Genomic DNA, 20,012 nt, shown 5'->3' on the forward strand with positions numbered 1-20,012 from the left:
AAAAGGTTGCATCACAGGAGTAGCCAGTTCCAGCCTTTGGCCCTTTGGCTGGCAAATGGGAGACCAGGAAGGCACAGGTCACTGTTTCTCTACCACGACCTCCTACAGCTGATCTCCTTTTTTCTCATCCCTCCTCCCACCCCACCCCCTAATTTTCTGCCCCTTTATTCCTTTCGTTAGCCCACTGGTCTTGAGGTGCAAGCCTCCACTGGAATCCACCAATGTCCCTCCTGTCCTTCAGGAGAAATTTGAACAATCCAGAACTACAAAATCTGCCTGTTTCTTGTGCTAAACATGCTATAAACATATAGCAATTCTAATAACAATCCAAATATTTTATAAATGACTTATTTTCCCGTTTTTTTTCCTCTCACACAAAATCACAGGGAGCTTACAACCCAACAAGAAGTGAACATTTTCTTCTTTAGAATTCCAAAAGAGAAATGTAGAGGAACCAGGTTCCAAACACTTGTACAGTCGGTTTTGTGCCTTTACTGGTGAATCATACATACATTTAGTAAAGGATTCTGAGAAGAATAAAGATTCATTATCGTTAATGATAGTGGAAGCAGACAGGGATGGAGATGCTTAATTCCACTTTACTTAAAATGAAAATGTCATATGACACAAGAAGAGTATGATAGTTTTCTAGTATAAGCTGTGTTTGATGAACATAATCTTGAAGGTGAAAAAAAATTAGCTTAATCACATAAAAATCTTATATATTTGACAAATTAAGCCTTTTACTTACAACACCTATGAAAAGTCTGGGGCTAAATTAAACTTAACACATCTGGGGGGTGGGATGAATTGGGAGATTGGGATTGACATATATACACTGTTGATACTATGTATAAAACAGATAACTAATGAGAATCTACTGTATAGCTCAGGGAACTCTATGCAATGTTCTGTGGTGACCTAAATGGGAAGTAAATCCAAAAAAGAGGGCATATATATATATATACGTATAGCTGATTCACTTTGCTGTATAGTAGAAACTAACACAACATTGTAAAGCAAATATACTTCAATAAAAATTAATTAAAAAAAAAACCAAAACACATCCAACATCCCACAGTAAGAGGTAAGTATGGGACGTAGCTCAGGTTGGTCTAATGTACTTTACTGGTATGCTTATCCTAATGTGGGGAGTTTGATGGAGGGATAATTTATTTCTTCCTTTCTTCCTTTCTTTCTTTCAGTTCTGTGAGAAGTATAGGGGGGTTTCCCTATTTCGTCCCCCAGGCTGAAATAAAGCCTTCCCTCTTCCCAGTTAATGAAAAAAACCAAGCCCAAAGTGCCTTGTTTTGGTCCTCCAGTTGTATTCTAAATTTCAGTTGTAGCTGCATGGCAGCTGAGGTGGTGGTCCCCACCGACATCCCCATCCTGCTCCTCTAGATGCTCTCTGGGATTCTGCATTCTGGTTGCTTCTCATATTTTACTGTTTTCATCTATCAACACTCTCCCCACAGAAAAACTCTGAGAGAAATGATGATTTTTTAAATTTATTACTATTTTTCATTCTTAGTTTTAAAATTTTTAATTAAAATGATTTTTATTCTTTTGATTCTGGCTGCATATATTCCTCTAGGCTAACATAAGGACAAGCCTTTACATAATGGATAACAAGAACTGAAACATCATATTGTGCATAGTTGGTGTCTAATTCATAAATATTGACTTACAAAGATTTACGACCTAAAGTGAAGACAAAGTATTTCAATGAGTCAACATGGGACTGTGACTAATTCTTTGGACATCAAAGAGGCTAATCGCATAGGTCATCTTCCACTTCAGTGCTCTTTCCAGTCCATCAAACTATCCTCTTCCAGGCTGGTAAATACTTTCTAAAGTCTTCCTAGAGTCCCAGCTTCTAGATATTTATTCCTCCCTCTCCCTACACCATTCCAGCTATAGCTCCTTATTGTGTTTGTGCAATTAATTTCCTCTAAGTCAAAAGCTTTGTGCACTCTTGTTCCCCATAGAACAAAGGCATATCTAGATCCTACCAGAAGTGTGTTTCTTAGGAGTTTGGTTTTCTTTTAAAATAACCTAAGAGGTAATCTGGTTTTGTGTTTTAAAATTATTACTTTTTCTTATTTCCTTAAACTTTTAGAAATTTCCCTTTTAGTTCTTCTTTCTGAGATTAAGCATCTTAAAACTATTCCCCTTTTTGAATTACAAGTACCCAAGATAAAACATCCAATCATTTGTCTACTTCCATATGTGACTGCAACAAAATCAGACCAAAAACTAAAGATCTATGTTTGCTGTGTTTTTGGTTTTGGTTTTGTTTTTACCATACTGAAAGTCTGAAATTTTGTGAACCCTGTTGGTAAACCATTCTAATTTCTTACACCTTTTAACGAGGAAGCTCTCTTAAAGAACTAATTTGAAATTTTCAACATTCAGTACAGGTCATTTCCTCTTATTAACAATTAGAATTCAATAGTATGGCACGTACTCCCTACAGATTAACTTATATTCGCCATATTAAGACTCTGCCTTTTCTGCTCCCACACTTATATATATTTTTTGTTTTTCCCCAACTCATACAAATAAAAGAGTGGACTATATATGAAATGGCTGAAGCTCTACTTCTATTATTAAATAGACAATGTCCCAAATTACCTTTTTTTTTCCCCACACTGTCTCAACAGCATCAGCTAGCGATAGAAACTCCAGAGAGAATGGGACCAAAACCCACAATGAGCCCCATGGACTCTGACAGCGAAGAGTAAAAAGAGAACAAGAAAATCCCTTCCTCACCCGGGGCCCCTTTTGTGTTGTTCCTGCCAACGCAGCAGCCCTCCTGCTATATAGAGGCGCGCGCAGGCCCCACCGCACTGAACTCGTATCCCCGCGTCCAGCCGCCATGGGGAAGGTGAGCCCCGCGCCGGCCGGGAGGGGCCCGCAGCCGCGTTGCAGGCCAGGCCTCTGAGCCCTGTCCTTCCCTTCCTTGCAGATCACCTTCTACGAGGACCGGGGCTTCCAGGGCCGCCACTACGAGTGCAGCAGCGACCACTCCAACCTGCAGCCCTACTTCAGCCGATGCAACTCCATCCGAGTGGACAGCGGCTGCTGGATGATCTATGAGCAGCCCAACTACCTGGGCTGCCAGTACTTCCTGCGGCGCGGCGACTACCCGGACTACCAGCAGTGGATGGGCCTCAGCGACTCGGTCCGCTCCTGCCGCCTCATCCCCCACGTGAGTCCCGTTCCATATTAGATCAGGGCCCTTTGGACCCAGAATGGATAGTTTCAAGCAAAGGTTAAATGTTTGGAGTAGTGATCATTCAGAATAATTGAGCGTTTGGGGAAAAGGTAAACTGTGGTGTATTAGTTCAACATAATTTGCCACAGGACAAAAGTAGTGTTGCCCGGTTACCAATTAATCAACAAATATTTATTGAGTAAGAATGTATCAGATGCCCTGGGCATGTATAAGATAGAGGTCCTGACCTGGAATCATGTACAATGGAGTTGTAGGAAAACCACTAATATCTAATAGAGGTTGAAAAGAAAACTTTTACAAGGGTTAATTTTTTGTGCGCCTCTTTCCCCGTTGTGCTCCCCACTTGTATTTTTTGGTTTTCCCCACCTGTACAAATAAAAGTACTTTTTCTCATTGGAGAGCAATGCAGAGATTTTACACACGGGCTACATATGGTTTATATGTGTTTTTTTGTTTGTTTTTTGTTTGTTTGTTTTAATGTGTTTTAAAACACTAATTTTTGAAAAATTAGTCCCTGGGCTTACTGGTTTTTCTCTCCCATTTTTCCTCATTCTATTCATAAATTATTAAATGAAAATCAAGTATTTAACTGAGAGACTTCAGATGTTTCCTTGCTTTCCACAGAAACCAGAAGTATCTAAGTCCTTAGTGATTTTTCCAAGATTTATTTTAAACTCAATGTACGGTCATTCATTTCATAAAATGACTTCACTGTTCAAAGACACATGCTTGCAAAATTAAAATAATTCTTCAAAATGGCAAAAAAGTAATAATAAGTTGTTAAAGATTTGGGTTTCTCTATGGTACAGTGTCCTAAGCATGGTTAACAGTTCCTCCTGGGAAATATTTGAATATATAAAAGAATGAGATGTCCTTCTTAATTTTTAGTCACACTTTACAATCTTGAAAAGGTACTGAATCTCTACCTTTGAAAGTGAGGAGTATATAAAATTCAGAAATAATTCATCTTTACCATATATTTGAAAATGGCTTGACCTGGTCGTCACCAAACTTAGTGGCATGAATGTGTTGGAATCTTTTCATGGTTTGCTTTTCTCCTCTTTCCACCTCTGGATGGGCCAGGCTGGCTCTCACAGGATCAGACTTTATGAGAGGGAAGATTACAGAGGCCAGATGATAGAGATCACTGAGGACTGCTCCTCTCTTCAGGACCGCTTCCACTTCAATGAGATTTACTCTCTCAATGTGCTGGAGGGCTCCTGGGTCCTCTATGAGTTGCCCAACTACCGGGGGAGGCAGTATCTGCTGAGGCCGGGGGACTACAGGCGCTGCCATGACTGGGGGGCCATGAATGCCAAAGTGGGCTCCTTGAGGAGAGTCATAGATTTGTACTGAAATAAGTGCATCATTTCTCAATCTGGAAACTAATAAAATATTTTCTGTTTTCCTGGCACTGGTTTGCTTGTGTTTTTCCTTTTGTCATACTTTTATTTTATTATTTTATTTATACACTCACACACACACACACATACACACACACAAGATGCAAGTGGAAGTCAAGGTGTATGATCTATGGGTAACAGAAAATTCTCACAATAGAACTATGCCTTCATATGAAGCAGAGCTTTACAGTTTGCAAAACACTTTCATAATACATTTTCTTATTTGATTCTCTGGCCTTTAAACACATTGCTGCTTCAAACCAGATAGTTAGAAATCTCTTCACTTTTTCTTTGAGGAGTGAGGATCTGAAAGATGAGGTTCAGAAACAGTGTGTTCCACTTCTTAAATCAGGGATTCTGAAGCTGAGTACAGTGGGCTTCAGAAGATTATTGAATTCCCTAGACTGTATGCGAAATTTGAGTTCACAATCTCTGGCAGGGAGACTCTCTCTCTCTCTCTCTCTCTCTCTTTTATTAGTGTTTGATTTTGATGCTGAGCTGGTCTCATGACTCTCTCTGGACATTGAAACATAAGTAGAGGAATGCTGATGGGGAGAGAGAGGAGATGGTTCTAGAAAAATTTTTGCCTTCCTGATGAAAGCGAGTAGCTGCCCCTGGTGCCAAAATTTCCTCTTATTTCAGACATTTTACACTCAAAAGGTGACAAGTATGAGGGAAATGCCACAGTTTCAGAAATGCCGGCCTTGATGTGGTCAAGCCCCTGAACCAATGTTTATTAGTCAAGGCTCTCCAGAGAAACAGAACCAATAGGATCTGTATGGACATAGATGAGGAGATTTATTATAGGAATTGGCTTGTGTAATTACAGAAGCTGAGAAGTCCCGTTATGTGCAAGCTGGAGAATCAGGAAAGCTGGTAGAATAATTCAGTCTGAGCCAGAGGCCTGAGAACTAGGAGCGCTGATGTCTAAAGGCAAAAGGGAGAGGGAGTTTGTCCTTCCTCTGCCTTTTTGTTCTATCCAGGCCCTCAGCAGATTGGATTAGGCCTTGGTAAGGGTGATCTTCTCTTCTGAGTCTACTGATTCAAATCCTACTCTCTCCTGGAAATATCCTCACAGACACACCCAAAAATGATGTTTTACCAGCTATCTGGGCATCTCTTAGCCTGGTCAGGTTGACATAAAATTAACTATCACCCAATGCCAGCAACTCTTCCCTGAGACTTCTTGTAATGGGAGTAAAATAAACCCACATTTGTTTAAGCCACTGTCATTGGGTGTTCTGTTATTTGTAGTTCAACACACATTTCTAGCTGATACAGAGTATATGTGACTTTTTCCAAGGTGACTGTTTAGAACTTTATTCAGAGTCTCAAAGAAATTCCTAATGGAAAATCGCCACCACTGCCCCCCCCCCTCCGCCCCGCCACAAAGCCCCAAAAAGAAGAAGAAAAGGAGGGAGGGAAGCAAATCACTATAGAACAATGAAGTAATGTGATGTTTAACATATTTCAGACCTGGAGATCATCTAACCTAGATCACTCATTTTATGCAAGGCAAACTAAGGTCCAGTTCTAATTTCTGACAGTTAATAATAGAAGTGGCATCAGAATTTAGAATTCGTAGCTCAGAAAATCAGTGATTTTCCATCGTGGAATCAGGAAGATTCTTTTCAAAATAATGGCAGCACAAGCTTACAGATTCTTACCATGAGGTCATTGCAAACAACCAACCAGGAACTGAATTAAATACACAGGATAATCCAAAGCTGCATTCTCTGTCTGGATACATGCACGCATGCTACACACACAGTTATATTTATTGAAATAGCTGTATACATATACTCTGCATATGTGTGTATACGTGTGTGTTAGCATATTGCCTGTATAAGGTTACAGGGACGTATAACACTATATTCACTTCTGTTGGTTCTTCTCCTGCTGCTTGCTGCCTTATTTGCACTCTCTTTGCTAGAATCTTAGATAGGAGGGGTGGTGACCACGTTTGTACTCACAGACTGATCTGATCAAGTCATTTCCTTGATTAAAAACCTTTGATATTGCTCCACTGCCCACAGGGAAAAATTTTACCTTTTTCAAGATGCTGGCCCCAGACAATCTATTTCCTTTCCTATTACCTGACCCCAGTGGTCCTGTACTCCATCTCACCCAAGTCATCCAAACACTTTAAACATTTTCACATCTCTTTGAGTTTGCTCACATCCTTTCTTCACCCTAATACTCTTCCCCATCTTCTCCCCAGTGAGCTACTCATCCTCCAAAACTTGATCAGAATTCACCCTGATCCTTTGGCCAAATATGGGTCTGAATCAGTTAGGATATATGAGGCTGAAAGTAGTAGCAACACCATGCCAAATGGATAAGCAATATGGAAATCTATTAGCTCACATGATAGGAAGTCTTAGGGTAGCACAGGATTTAAGGATGGTGGATTTAGCAGCTCAGCAACAATGTCGGAGCCCCAGGTTTTGTCCATCTCCCACCATATTGAGCACCTGCATCATCCTGAAACTTATGTACCTGGTAACCATAGCTGCTAGCTGCAAGTGGGGCAATATACAAGAAAGACTGAGTGAAGGGAAGCACCCAGCAAGTTTTGCCTACAGCACAACTGTGCCCAGAGCACTAATTCCAGGGTTAAAGAGGACCTTGAAATATTATCAATTTATGAACGTAAACTTTGGTGGTGTAAGATAGTCAGAATGGAATGAATAAAGAGAGAAAGAGAAAGAAAGCCCATGAAGGGAAAGGTACTAATAAAAAAAATGTTAGACATTAATTATATTAATTATTCCCTTCTTATTATAAAGTAAGAAGACTATAAGTTAAAATAAAGTCTATTTTAAAGGCTTTTTAATTCCCTTTCAATCACTAGGATTTTTCCCATTTTAACATTTTCTAACAACCACAGTAGAATATCTTTGTCTTTTTCTTTTTTCTTTTTTTTTTGCTGTGTTGTGCAGCTTGTGGAATCTTAGTTCCCTGACTAGGCATTGAACCTGGGTCCTCAACAGTGAGAGCGTGGAGTCCTAATCCACAGTAGAATTATTGAAATCAAGAAATTAATATTGAAAAATTTAATATTGATTTCCTTTTTTTCTTGTTGCTCATGGAAGATGTTTTAAATTGTGGTAAAATATACACCACATAAAGTTTACCATTGTAACTATTTTAAGTGTACAGTTCAGTGGCATAAAGCACATTCACATCATTGTGCAGCCCCAGCATCATTCATCTTCAGAACGTTTTTATCATCCCAAACTGAAACTCTGTACTTATTAAACAATAACTCCCTATTCCCATCTTCCCTCAACCCCTGGTAACCACCCTTCCACATTCTTTCTTTATAAATCTGACTATTCCTGGTATCTCAAATACACTGAATCATAAAATATTTGTCCTGTGTCTGGCTCATTTCACTTAACATAATGTTGTGGCATTTATCAAGATTGTGGTAAAAAACACATAATATAAAATTTACCATATTAACCATTTTTAAGCAGTTCAGTAATGTTAAGAATATTCACATTGTTGTGAAACAGATCTCCAAAATTTTCCATCTTGCCAACCTGAAAATATGTTCTCAATAAACAACAACTGTCAATTTCCCTCTCCCCAGCCCCTGGTAACCACCATTCTACCTTCTGTTTCCATAAATTTGACTACTTTACAATACCTCATGTAAGAAGAATCATATAGTATTTGTCTTTTTGTAACTGGCTTATTTCATTTAGCATAATGATCTCAAGGTTCACGCACATTGATCTCAAGGTTCACGCACATTGTAGCAAAAATTTCATTCCCTTTTAATGTTGAATAATATTGCATTCTATACATATAACACATTTTGTGTATCCAACCATGCCTCAAGGGGCATTTGAGTTGTTTCCTCCTTTTGGCCATAATAAAGAATGCTGCTATGATCATTGGGGTAAAAATAGCTGTTCAAGTTCCTGCTTTCAATTCTTTGGGGGATACCTAGAAGTGGAATTGCTGAATCGTGTGGCATCTAGATGTTTAATTTTTGAGGAACTACCATACAGTCTTCCACAGTAGCTGCACCATTTTACATTCCCACTAACAATGCACAAGGTTTCCAGTTTCTCCATATCCTTACTAACACTTGCTGTTTGCTGTTCTGTTTTTGTTTTTTATAATAGCCATCCTAATGGATGTGAAGTAGTATCTCATTGTAGTTTTGATTGCATATCCCTAATGATTAGTGATGTTGAGCATCTTTCCATGTGCTAATTGGCCATTCTATTATCTTCTTTGGACAAGGGGCTATTCAAGCCTTTTTTTTTTAATTTTTTTTTTATTTTGGGGGGGTCTTGTTGCTGAGTTGTAGCAGTTCTTTATAAATTTCAAATATCAATCCTTTATCATATATATGATTTGCAAATACTTTCTCACATTTCATTGGTGGCCTCTTCACTCTTGATAGTCTTCTTTGATGCACAAAAGCTTGTATTTTGATGAACTCCAATTTATCTATTGCCTATGCTTTGGTGTTATATCCGAGAAATCATTGCCAAGTTTAATCTCATGAAGATTTTCTTCTATGTTTTCTTTTAAGAGTTTTATAGTTTTAGTTCTTATATTTAGGTTTTAACCCATTTTGAATTAGTTTTTGTATATGGTGTAAACTAAAGGTCCAACTTCATTCTTTTGCATGTGGATATCCAGTTTTCCCAGCACCATTGTTAAAAAGAATGTCTTTTCTCCATTGGATGGTCTTGGCAACCTTGTCAAAAATCATTTGACCATATATGTAACGGTTTGTGTCTGTGTTCTCTATTCTTTTCCATTTGTCTATGTCTATCTTTTTTATATATATAAATTTATTTATTTATTTTATTGGCTGTGTTGGGTCTTTGTTGCTGCACACGGGCTTTCTCTAGTTGCAGCGAGTAGGGGCTACTCTTCATTGTGGAGTGCGGGCTTCTCATTGCGGTGGCCTCTTTTGTTGCAGAGCACAGGCTCTAGGTGCATGGGCTTCAGTAGTTGCGGCACATGGGCTCAATAGTTGTGGCTCATGGGCTTAGTTGCTCCGTGGCATGTGGTATCTTCCTGGGGCAGGGATCGAACCCACGTCCCCTGCGTTGGCAGGTGGATTCTTACCCACTGCGCCACCAGGGAAGTCCTCTATGTCTATCTTTATGCCAGTACCACACTGTTTTGAGTACTGTAAATTTTGTAGTAAGTTTTGAAATCAGGAAGTGTGAGTTCTCCAGCTTTGTTCTTCTTTTTCAAGATTGTTTTGGGTATTTGGAATCCCTTGAGATTCTCTATAAATTTTTGGATGGGTTTTTCTACTGCTGCAGAAAACATCATTAGAAATTTATAGTGATTGCATTGTATCTATAGATCTCTTTGGGAAGTATTCATATCTGAACAATATTAAGTCTTTCAATCTATGAACACAAGATGTTTTTCCATTTTATTTTTCCATTTATCACAGCAATATATTTTCAGTGTATAATATGCTCACTGTAAAATTTTAACACACAGTGAGCATTTTTCCATATCCTTAAATAAATCCTTTGAGAACATGATTTTTGGTAGCTGTGTAGCATCTCATCAAACAGATATTCTATAATTTATTTAATTAATGGCCTATTTTGGACATTTCATTTGTATTTAATTTTTTATATTCTATACAGCCTGATAAAATGCCACTCTGCATAATGTTTTCATGTACTTTAGCTATTTCCTTTGGACAAATTCTTAGAGATGGAAGTATTAGATCAAAGAAGTGAAATTTAAGAGGGTTTTTTTCTTGTTTTTTTTTTGTTGTTGTTTGTTTTTTTTGTAGAGGTGAGGGATGAAATGACTTTTTTATTGTGGTAAAAAACACATAAGATGAAATTTACCATCTTAATTATTTTTAAACCACATAGTACAGTAGTGCTAAGTATACGGATGTTGTACAACAGATCTCTAGAACTTTTTCATCTTGCCAGAGGTTTTTAAATATTCATCCACAGTGATTTTTAAAATACAGTACTATGGTTTTCATTTTTCCTCCTTTCTACTTCACCATAGTTTCCAGATTTTCTATAAAATTACAATTTTTAAAAGAAAGAATGTGAATAAGGCTTATTAAACTTACGTGTTTCAAATAAAATTGTTCAGGGCAAACAACTTTTTTAGCATTAGACTTAGGTAGCAAGAATCCAAACTAAGGAATGAGAGAGGGGTATCACAGTTATATCTATTTGAGGACAAGCTCCTGCTAAAGCAGTGGTTTGCAACCACGGTTGGTTTTGCTCCCCCAGGGGACATTTGGCAATGTCTGGAGATATTTTTGATTGTTACAACCTTGAGAGCAATGCAAATAGTATCTAGAGGGTTGAGACCAGGGATGTTGCTTAACATCCTCAAATACACAGGACAGACCCCCACAATTTTTTGACCCAAAATATCAAAATAGTATGAAGTTGAGAATACCTGTTCTGAAGAGTAGAGCACCGGAAGCTGCTGGGGAGATGGGGGTGGGGACAGGAAGGAAGGAAGTCTCCAGTGCTTGGAACCAGAGCATTAACTAGATAGCAACCAGGCTTGCCCAGGGCTGGGGAAGGTAGAGAAGACAGAATCTTTACAAGACTGTAGGATTTTAAACGTTACATTTGCATGTTAACTTGAATTTGTCAGCAGCTAGAACTAAGCTTAGCACCTAGTTTGCAAAATTACTGGTTAAATAAAAAGTTACAGTGTGAGTAATAACCAGCCGTGAGTCACCTCATGAACTCCAAAGTTGAGGGCTTCCTGCCTGTGGAGCGGGAGGCACCGGCTGCATCTGGAGGTGGCCCTGGTCCAGTCTCCAGGGAGCAGATGCAAGCCAGGTGCCTAAACAAGGGTCCAACCCCCATCACCTTTCCTCCCTCTGATGTAATGTCTGCTGCACCCAGTCATCAGCAGGGAGGATGGTAGGAGATTCTCTTAGAGGAGAAGCCCATCCTCCTTCAAACGTCCTGTGGAGAAGGCAGGTGCATCCCACGTCCCACATCCTCACACCAAGGAAATGCTCTCTCCTCTAAACACCTCCTGCTGCAGTCCATTCTGACCTCTGACTTGGTCACTACCCGCTGTTGTTCCCCCAAAAGAGATCATTTTGAGATGTAAAAAGGTTAAAAAATATATCATTACAAGTATTAACATGGTTAAGCGCTTTTGCTCGGTTCCAATCTCCTGAATAGGCTTCATTTAAAGGCCCCAGAGGCACCAAGTGACAGTTTTACGCGGGTCATCAGTTCGAAAGCTCTGGAGAGTCTAAGAGAAAACATGCAATAAGTCCCCCACCCCACCCCCGCCGTCATTATATAGAAAAGAGAGAGAGAGAGAGGAAATCCTCCTCACCCGGGGGCCCCTTTTGTGTTGTTCCTGCCAACGCAGCAGCCCTCCTGCTATATAGAGGCGCGCGCAGGCCCCACCGCACTGAACTCGCATCTCTGCGTCCAGCCGCCATGGGGAAGGTGAGCCCCGCGCCGGCCGGGAGGGGCCCGCAGCCGCGCTGCAGGCCAGGCCTCTGAGCCCTGTCCTTCCCTTCCTTGCAGATCACCTTCTACGAGGACCGGGGCTTCCAGGGCCGCCACTACGAGTGCAGCAGCGACCACTCCAACCTGCAGCCCTACTTCAGCCGATGCAACTCCATCCGAGTGGACAGCGGCTGCTGGATGATCTATGAGCAGCCCAACTACCTGGGCTGCCAGTACTTCCTGCGGCGCGGCGACTACCCGGACTACCAGCAGTGGATGGGCCTCAGCGACTCGGTCCGCTCCTGCCGCCTCATCCCCCACGTAAGTCCCGTTCCTCTGGGCCTGCTGTGTCCTCGAGCCACACCCATGCCCCAGGCGCAGTGGTCAGACTGCAGGGCGGTGGCCTTCTTTGGCTGGCTTTACCCGGGTTCCCTTTCCCTTTATTAATATCTCTAAGGTTTCTTTCCACTGAAAAATTAAATGATGCAATGCTCTTAATTGAAAATGTATTTTCCTTTGCTAAAATTAAACTCATCTCCACTGGGAAAAAGTGGTGCAGGGTGTTTGTTCAGAGTGTCTATGCCACAAGTGATGAATAAGCAACAGATGAACTCCTCACACTCAGGTGGCCTTAGGCTAGTTACTGGGCTATTTCTCTCCTTCCTCATCTGTAAAACAGGGCTACTAAGGGCAGCTGACTCAGAGAGCTGAGATGAGATCGAAAGGAGATTACCTGGCACCTGGCAAGCCACCCTCTGCTCCAAATAATAACCATTTTGAACATCAAGCGTCTCTCAAGTTCTGCTTTTTGATTAGGCAAAGCGAATAACCAATAATGTGATTCCAGTAGCTCCAGCAAAGCCCACTGCTACCCAAGTAAAGCCCGAGCAGCCTGGAATTCCACAGTTAGGGATGCTTTGACTATGACAGAGTCCTGTGGAAAATGTACCACTTTGTATAGGTTTGAAACCCCCTCAGAGGGTTTAAATCCTTGATAGGACCCAGACTGGCATTTGGAGTCTAGAAATCTGGGCTTCCACTTTCCAGTCCTGACTCTTCTGATTACAGCCTGAAAGCTCTAGTCATTAGTTTCTCGTAAAAGAAGAAAAGACTTTGAATGGTTGCTCTACGTGTGTCAGGGTGTTGTGAACATCAAATTAGATAACGGACATGTGGGTCCTTTGCAAACCATGGAAGATCCCTTATTAGCAGTGTTTTATACCTCAGGATGAATTGCTTATGAGAACCTTTCCTAACAAGAATTTAATGATGGAAGAAGGAAGACATTGAATGGGTACCTGCTGGGAAGGAACAAGCAGATAAAAGAACAAGTGCTCAAGAAGAGACAGACAAGATTTGCCCAGGACTGGAAGCCTGCCCTTCCATTTTTCTAAAGGTTTTATAATCTGTTGATCTAGACAGGCCTCCTTCATGATCTCGAGCTTCCATTTTTATTAATTACCTAAAAGTGTTTTGCCAGATCATATATTAGAGCTGAGACCTGAAACCTAATTGTTACAATGGGTCTTGTTTTTCAGGATTTTAGAATAGCGAAACTCAAAGCAGAAAGGAATGGATTAAGGATTTGCCTGGGCTGGACAACCACCAATCTGTACCCCACTTTGGAGAGAGCAATTAGACGTCCTCTCTCCCCAGCCTCTTCTAATGCTATTGAGATCCAAAATAATGCCTTTTGCCAAGGATATGTCTTTTTATTTTAATATCTAATTATTTTTATATCCTCCAAGGAGTGCTCCGGACCACCGTAAGTCTATAAAGGAGAGAGTGAAAATTTTATATAAAAATTGTTACTTAAGAATGGTACTGAGTAGGTACTAAATGTGGTTCACGTAAGTTGTGGTCCTAGAAAACTCTATGAAGCACCATGCATATCTTGATCTATGTGAATCATACCTCCTTCAGTTTTGCAATGTGAGATCTACCCAACTGTACACAGTGGCTATGGTATTGGCTATCTTTTTAATTTGTCATCTTTGATATAGAAAAGATTTTAAAAATGCCCATTCCTCCAGGGGTGTGAGTGATGGGTTGCTAAAGCTAGGTTTTCTGACTTTTCCCGTTTGCTGATCGCTGAACCCACAGACCAGCTCCCACCACCTGAGGATCTACGAGCGAGAGGACTACCGAGGCCAGATGGCGGAGATCACGGAGGACTGCTCCTCGCTCCATGACCGCTTCCACTTCAGTGAAATCCACTCCTTCAATGTGCTGGAGGGCTGGTGGGTCCTCTACGAGATGCCCAACTACCGGGGGCGGCAGTACCTGCTGAGGCCGGGGGACTACAGGCGCCACCACGACTGGGGGGCTCTGGATGCCAGAGTGGGCTCCTTGAGGAGAGCCGTGGATTTCTATTGAAATATTTTTACTCTACTATTTTCTCCACCTGGAAGCTAATAAAATATTTCCTGTGTGTTTCCTGCAGTTATGTAGACTTCTTTTCCTTTCAGATTCCTTGGAAGGGCTCAGCAAAAACAGGGCTCAGCAAAAATAAAGCTGGGAATAATGTGGATTTTCTTACAAGTTTCAGTGGAAAGGGTGGTGTGGGGTAGCAGTTAAGAGGACAGGCTCTGGAGCCAGAATGGCTGGGTCCACATCCACTAACTGGCTATCAGCAATGGAGCAAGACAGTACTTTTAGCATTTTTGTGTCTCAGTTTTCTAATTTGTTAAAAGCGGGTAATAATACTTTTCACTTCATAGGAATTAAATGTGGCTTAATTAAGTTAATAGTCATAATTCTCTTACAACGATGCCAGGCACGAACCAACTGCTATATAATGAGTACTTACAACGTAAGTGTTCCTTAATTATTTCTGAGTATCTGGACCTTGTACGTGAGTGTTTTCAAAGTATCAATAATGGGTTGAGGATCACCTACAACAGAATCACCTGGGACACCTGTTAAAAGGCAGATGCCTAGACCCACCCCACAGGTGATTCGTATGCAAATGAAATTTAAGAGTCGCAGTTCTAAATCTAGTTTCTTGTACTACAGAATTACATGCAAAAAGATTGAACACCTCCATTTTTAGACACTGGGCTCTGTACTAGGAAACAAGAAAGAGAGTCGAACTGGGTCCTTGGCCCCAAGAACTCACAGTCTAGTGGGGCAGCAGAACATCCAACAGAATTTTTAAAATAATCATCCCAGCAGCATAGTGGATGCATGTATGTCTACACAGCTGTGTAGCGTTGAGACAGATGCCCAAGACATGTCAGAGTATTTGAGATGCTTCTGCTGCAACTTCATCCATCACAAGCAAGGACTTTGAATTGCCACCACCACACTGAGGATTGCGAGCAAGTATCAAAGATCCTGCTCCAAAATTCTTCCAGTAAAATTTCTAACAGAACGCCAGGAAAAAGAGACTGAAACAGAATCATCACAATGACATGACAGGCAATATAACAAAGAGATTATAATTCCAAAATATGACTGCAGTTAGACTGCTTGGGTTTGAATCTCAACTGTGTCTTGTATGAGTCAGGCAAGAGTCTCAGATCGGGTTCCCCCAGACACAGATCATGAACCAAGGGTTCAGGAAAAGTGACGTGTGAGGAAGTGCTCCCATGAGGAAAGGGGAGGGAGTTAGGCAAGCAAGATGGGGGAAAAAAAGCCAACTCAGCTGGGTCCCTTGGAGAGCCCCGGAGCACAGATCATACCACCGAGTTTCTGCTGCCTGGAGGCAAAGGGTCTGGGGCTGGTTATCCCCCACCAGCCCCCGTTGCCATGGGTCAAGGGGCGAGGAAGACACAGAACTCCCAGAGCCTTTGGATTCTCCTCACTGGCTGGTGAGGGGCGATCTTCAGAAATTTGCAGGGTAAGCATTAGCAGCAAAGCCTGCAGAAGTTGGGGGGTGAGCACACGGAGCGAGAAAGAGGGCCTGAGGGGATCTGAGCAGAGTGTACCTAGTCAGTATAATAGGGATAGTGAAAGTCTCTCCCTTGTGTGGTGTGAGGTTAAAATGATACAACGCCTATAAACACTTAGTTCAGTGCCTGGCACTTAGTAAGTTCTCACCACGTGTCTACAGTTAGTATTGCTATTATTATTATTATTATTATTAGCAGCAGCAGCAGCAGTAGTAGTAAGTTCTATGGATTTGGGAGAAATGGGTATAAATATTGTGGAAATGCCATGAACTAATTTTGTCCCACAGGAAGAAAGCATGGCGTGTACACGGGGAACAATGAGTAGCTGGAGTTGACTGAAGTGTGAAGGGCCCAGAGAAGTAAGAGAGAAGGTGGTCTGATGGTTAAGACCAGATCTGGGAGGGAAACAGTGTTACTCATCAGACTATGGTGAAGACAGAAGTGATGTTGTCAGAAGGCTCAGGACTAGCATTTAGAACCTGAGCTCCAGAGCTAAAAGGATTTAAAAAAATAAAAGGAGAGCAATGGAACAAGCAGAATTATTTCAAATCCACATAAGCAAAAACCAGTAAAGGAGAAGCATTAGTACAAAACACTAACACTGCTGCTTCCTCTACAAGCAACGTGACCCCGTTCTCCTCCAGGGGGCGGCAGCTGGCTACTCAGACCTGTGACTTGGAAAAGGTGGTTGTGTAATAATCAACACAAGCTATTTAAAACCTTTACATTTTTACTGCCACTCCTTCTCACATTACCTTTCATCAAAACAGTTTCAATAACCTCTTAACTGTTACTTTCTCCTCAGCCCTTCCAGCTCTCTTTAAAAACTTTTTTTTCTAAGAACAAAACTAGAATATTGAATACATTATTTTGGATATGGGTTGCTTCTGTTAGGATTAATTGCTAAGGTTATTTGAAGAAACTTGAAAATAAAAACAAAAAGGAAGGGGAGAGGAGGAAAACAGAGAGACGCCAGTGATGAGAGGATGGTGACAGGGTGTAGCATTTATGGAGGTGAGAAGCAGTGAGATTCTGAACAAATTCTGAAGACAGAGCCAGCAAAAACTCTTGCTGGATTCAATGTGAAGGTGAGAGAGAGCGTTGGTCCGAGCAACTGGAAGGATGGAATTGCCTTAAACCCAAACAGGGACAACTACAGGGCAGCAGGTTTGTTGAGGAAAACCAGGCTGTCCCATTTTGGACAAGATGAGTTTGAGGTGTATGTGAACATCTAAGTGGAATCGTTAACCAGGAAACTGGTTATACTAGCCTAGAGTTCAGGAGAGAGGCTGGGCTGGAGATCTACATTTGTCAGTCATTGGTGGATAGATGTATTGAAAGTCATAAGTCTGAACAGGATGCCCAAGGGAGTGTGTGTAGGTGGAGAAGGCTGGGGTGCACTCCAGCTTTAAGAGCACAAGGCAAAGAAGAATATACGCATCAGGGAAAGCTAACTGCTGTAACAAACAGCACCAACAGTTCAGTGACTTACACAATAAAAGTTTTATCTTTCATTTAAAAAAATAATAAAATAAAAATTCAAACAATAAACAGACGGTTTTTTTTTAACATGACTTTTAAGCTAGTTCTTCAACCAGATACAACCAGAAACATTGAAGTCAGCAGAAACAATGCCAACATAATTAGAGAAGTAAAATCCAACTGTTTTAACTTTTTGCCCATTATACTGACAAGCACTACCTACAGATTCATCAAGGAAACTTGGAAAATTGTAATGAGAACTTAAAAATGCCAGGATGCCCTGTATACTGCTATAAAATCTCCTTATGTTCAAATTGTTTGAACATAAATGTGATTGCGAATAAAGTGGTTATAAACAAACAAAAAACACCAGGGTGCCTATGCACCCACACATAGAATTACTAAGAGAGCGAGATTAAGGATTTTGAAGCTGTAGTTAAGTAGAGTGACAGACGGCTGGTGCACAGCTGCCTACGTCCTCTAGGTGAGAGCACCACCCAGTGCTCACCAGAAGGAAGGCAGGTATGGTTTAAAAGCCTTTCGCAACATCATTACTGGTAAGCAATTATTTTGCTCCTTTTAAATATACTCTGTTACACTGTGTAGGCAAGGTAAACTTATAACTTAGCTGGAGAGCTTATTAAGTAAGCGTAAATTGTACTCAAATAGCCGTGTGTGAGAGCTTTGTGACACAGCATAAGCATTTCCTAAGAGGAGGTGAAGAAAGGCATGACGGCTGGTCTGTTATCACTGGAGCAGTGGTGGCCCTTCTGAGAGGGGAATCCAGCATTTGTTCATGGGTTCACAGAGTCCATGTCTTCTCCTCCATCTCTCAGCTTCGGACAGATCCACTTCTGATTTATGAAAATTTGAGTTCTTGAGTGAGATAGATCCCATACCTTTGTTCAAATACTTCCTTCACTTCTCCTTCAGGCTCCACACCTATTTACTTATGATTTCTCAACCAACTGTTTTTTTACATCCTTTACACTTTTTCTTACCATTGTATATGAGTGGTCTTTTATGGGATTATTGATTAATCTATTTTAGAAAAAAGGGACAGGTATGCCAATTGGCTGACTTCCTCTGTTCCTCTATCCCTCTCACAGTGTCTATAGACATATACGGTTATTCTTAACCCACTGTTTTTTTTGTTTTATAAATTTATTTATTTATTTATTTTATTGGCTGTGTTTGTTGCTGCACACAGGCTTTCTCTAGTTGCGGCGAGCAGGGGCTACTTTTCATTGTGATGTGCGGGCTCCTCATTGTGGTGGCCTCTCTTGTTGTGGCGCATGGGCTCTAGGCACGTGGGCTTCAGTAGTTGTGGTACGAGGGCTCAATAGTTGTGGCTCGTGGGCTTAGCTGCTCTGCGGCATGTGGGATCTTCCTGGGGCAGGGATCGAACCTGTGTTCCCTGCATTGGCAGGTGGATTCCCAACCATTGCACCACCTAGGAAGTCCCATCCCACTGGTTTTTAAAAGTCTCAGATCAATCTAGGTGTATTCAGAGATAATGAACAGTGCGTAGTGCAGCTGCTCTACCCATCCTTGCGTTTGAAAGCCACCACCTTGGCTCTTTAGAATAACACCAAACTGTTCATCTTGAGGCTGCTTTAAGCAGTATCCTCCAAACAATGTTTGTCTTTCTGACTGAATCCTCTCACTGCCAGCTTATGCTGGTCTCAAAAGTGGGAATTGGGAACTATTGATAGAGCTCACAGAGATAGTTCCTGTTCTCATACCCTTTGGGCTTTGTTAAGAGATCCAGAAAACCTCCACCACACGTACCACACGGAAGGGGACTGTTGCAAATCAGCCCAGATCCCAGCGCCCTACCAGGGTCTACCACACTCCCGCTTGGAAATGTCCCTGCTCCTACTCATTCAGATTTTGTGGCCACCTGCCTCACCCTCTCAGCGTCCTGGCTTGGAAAATAAAATAAACTCTGTATTTACCTCATCATCTTTTTTTTCCCTGAAATCAGACTAGTCCATTCTAAGCTAAGTATTACCAGATTCTTCACCATTGTTTCTGTGTCCTACAGCTTACTTCTTCCACGTCTTTTGTTCTTGAAAACTCTCCATCTTTGATGTTTATTTAATCAGACTTTATTTAAAATGTTTCTTTCCCCCCTTCACCCTACGTTATAAATCTCCATTCAAGGATTCATGGTACTCAGTTTTGTATTTAAGAAACAGCAGCACTAGGAGAAAAAAAAAATCTGCAGCAACAGCAAATTTAAACTCTACAAATTTAAATTAACTAATAATCATTACAACTTTTAAAATGCTTCAGCTTTCACAGTTACAGTTTACCATAACCCTCTAGCTGGTTTTCAATTGGAAGCATTGCTCCTGAATTCTCAAGAGCTAATTTTGGGAATTCAAACTTAGATACTAATGTTACCATAGACTAGTTGTGAGAGATCAGGGAAGCACTTAACCGCTCAGCTGCAGTTTTTACAGCTGCCTAATGGGGCTAAACATGGAAGTCATCTCATGGGGGTTTGTAAGATGTAAATAATAATGCTATAAAA

General features: G+C 41.1%; 2 protein-coding genes across 2 annotated transcripts; both read left to right on the forward strand.

Annotated features, from left to right (window-relative positions):
* The first annotated feature begins 2,858 nt into the window (after positions 1–2,858).
* On the forward strand, positions 2,859–4,652 carry LOC130858665 (gamma-crystallin D). Its single transcript, XM_057745508.1, has 3 exons — positions 2,859–2,887; positions 2,969–3,211; positions 4,322–4,652. The coding sequence occupies exons 1-3, from the start codon at positions 2,879–2,881 to the stop codon at positions 4,592–4,594; spliced, it is 525 nt and encodes a 174-aa protein (XP_057601491.1). The 5' UTR covers positions 2,859–2,878; the 3' UTR covers positions 4,595–4,652.
* A 7,345-nt stretch (positions 4,653–11,997) lies between these two features.
* On the forward strand, positions 11,998–14,540 carry LOC130858936 (gamma-crystallin F). Its single transcript, XM_057746102.1, has 3 exons — positions 11,998–12,095; positions 12,177–12,419; positions 14,202–14,540. The coding sequence occupies exons 1-3, from the start codon at positions 12,087–12,089 to the stop codon at positions 14,472–14,474; spliced, it is 525 nt and encodes a 174-aa protein (XP_057602085.1). The 5' UTR covers positions 11,998–12,086; the 3' UTR covers positions 14,475–14,540.
* The last annotated feature ends 5,472 nt before the right edge of the window (positions 14,541–20,012 follow it).

Source organism: Hippopotamus amphibius, chromosome 8, assembly GCF_030028045.1.
Source record: "Hippopotamus amphibius kiboko isolate mHipAmp2 chromosome 8, mHipAmp2.hap2, whole genome shotgun sequence".
In the NCBI taxonomy this organism is placed as follows: Eukaryota; Metazoa; Chordata; class Mammalia; order Artiodactyla; family Hippopotamidae; genus Hippopotamus; species Hippopotamus amphibius.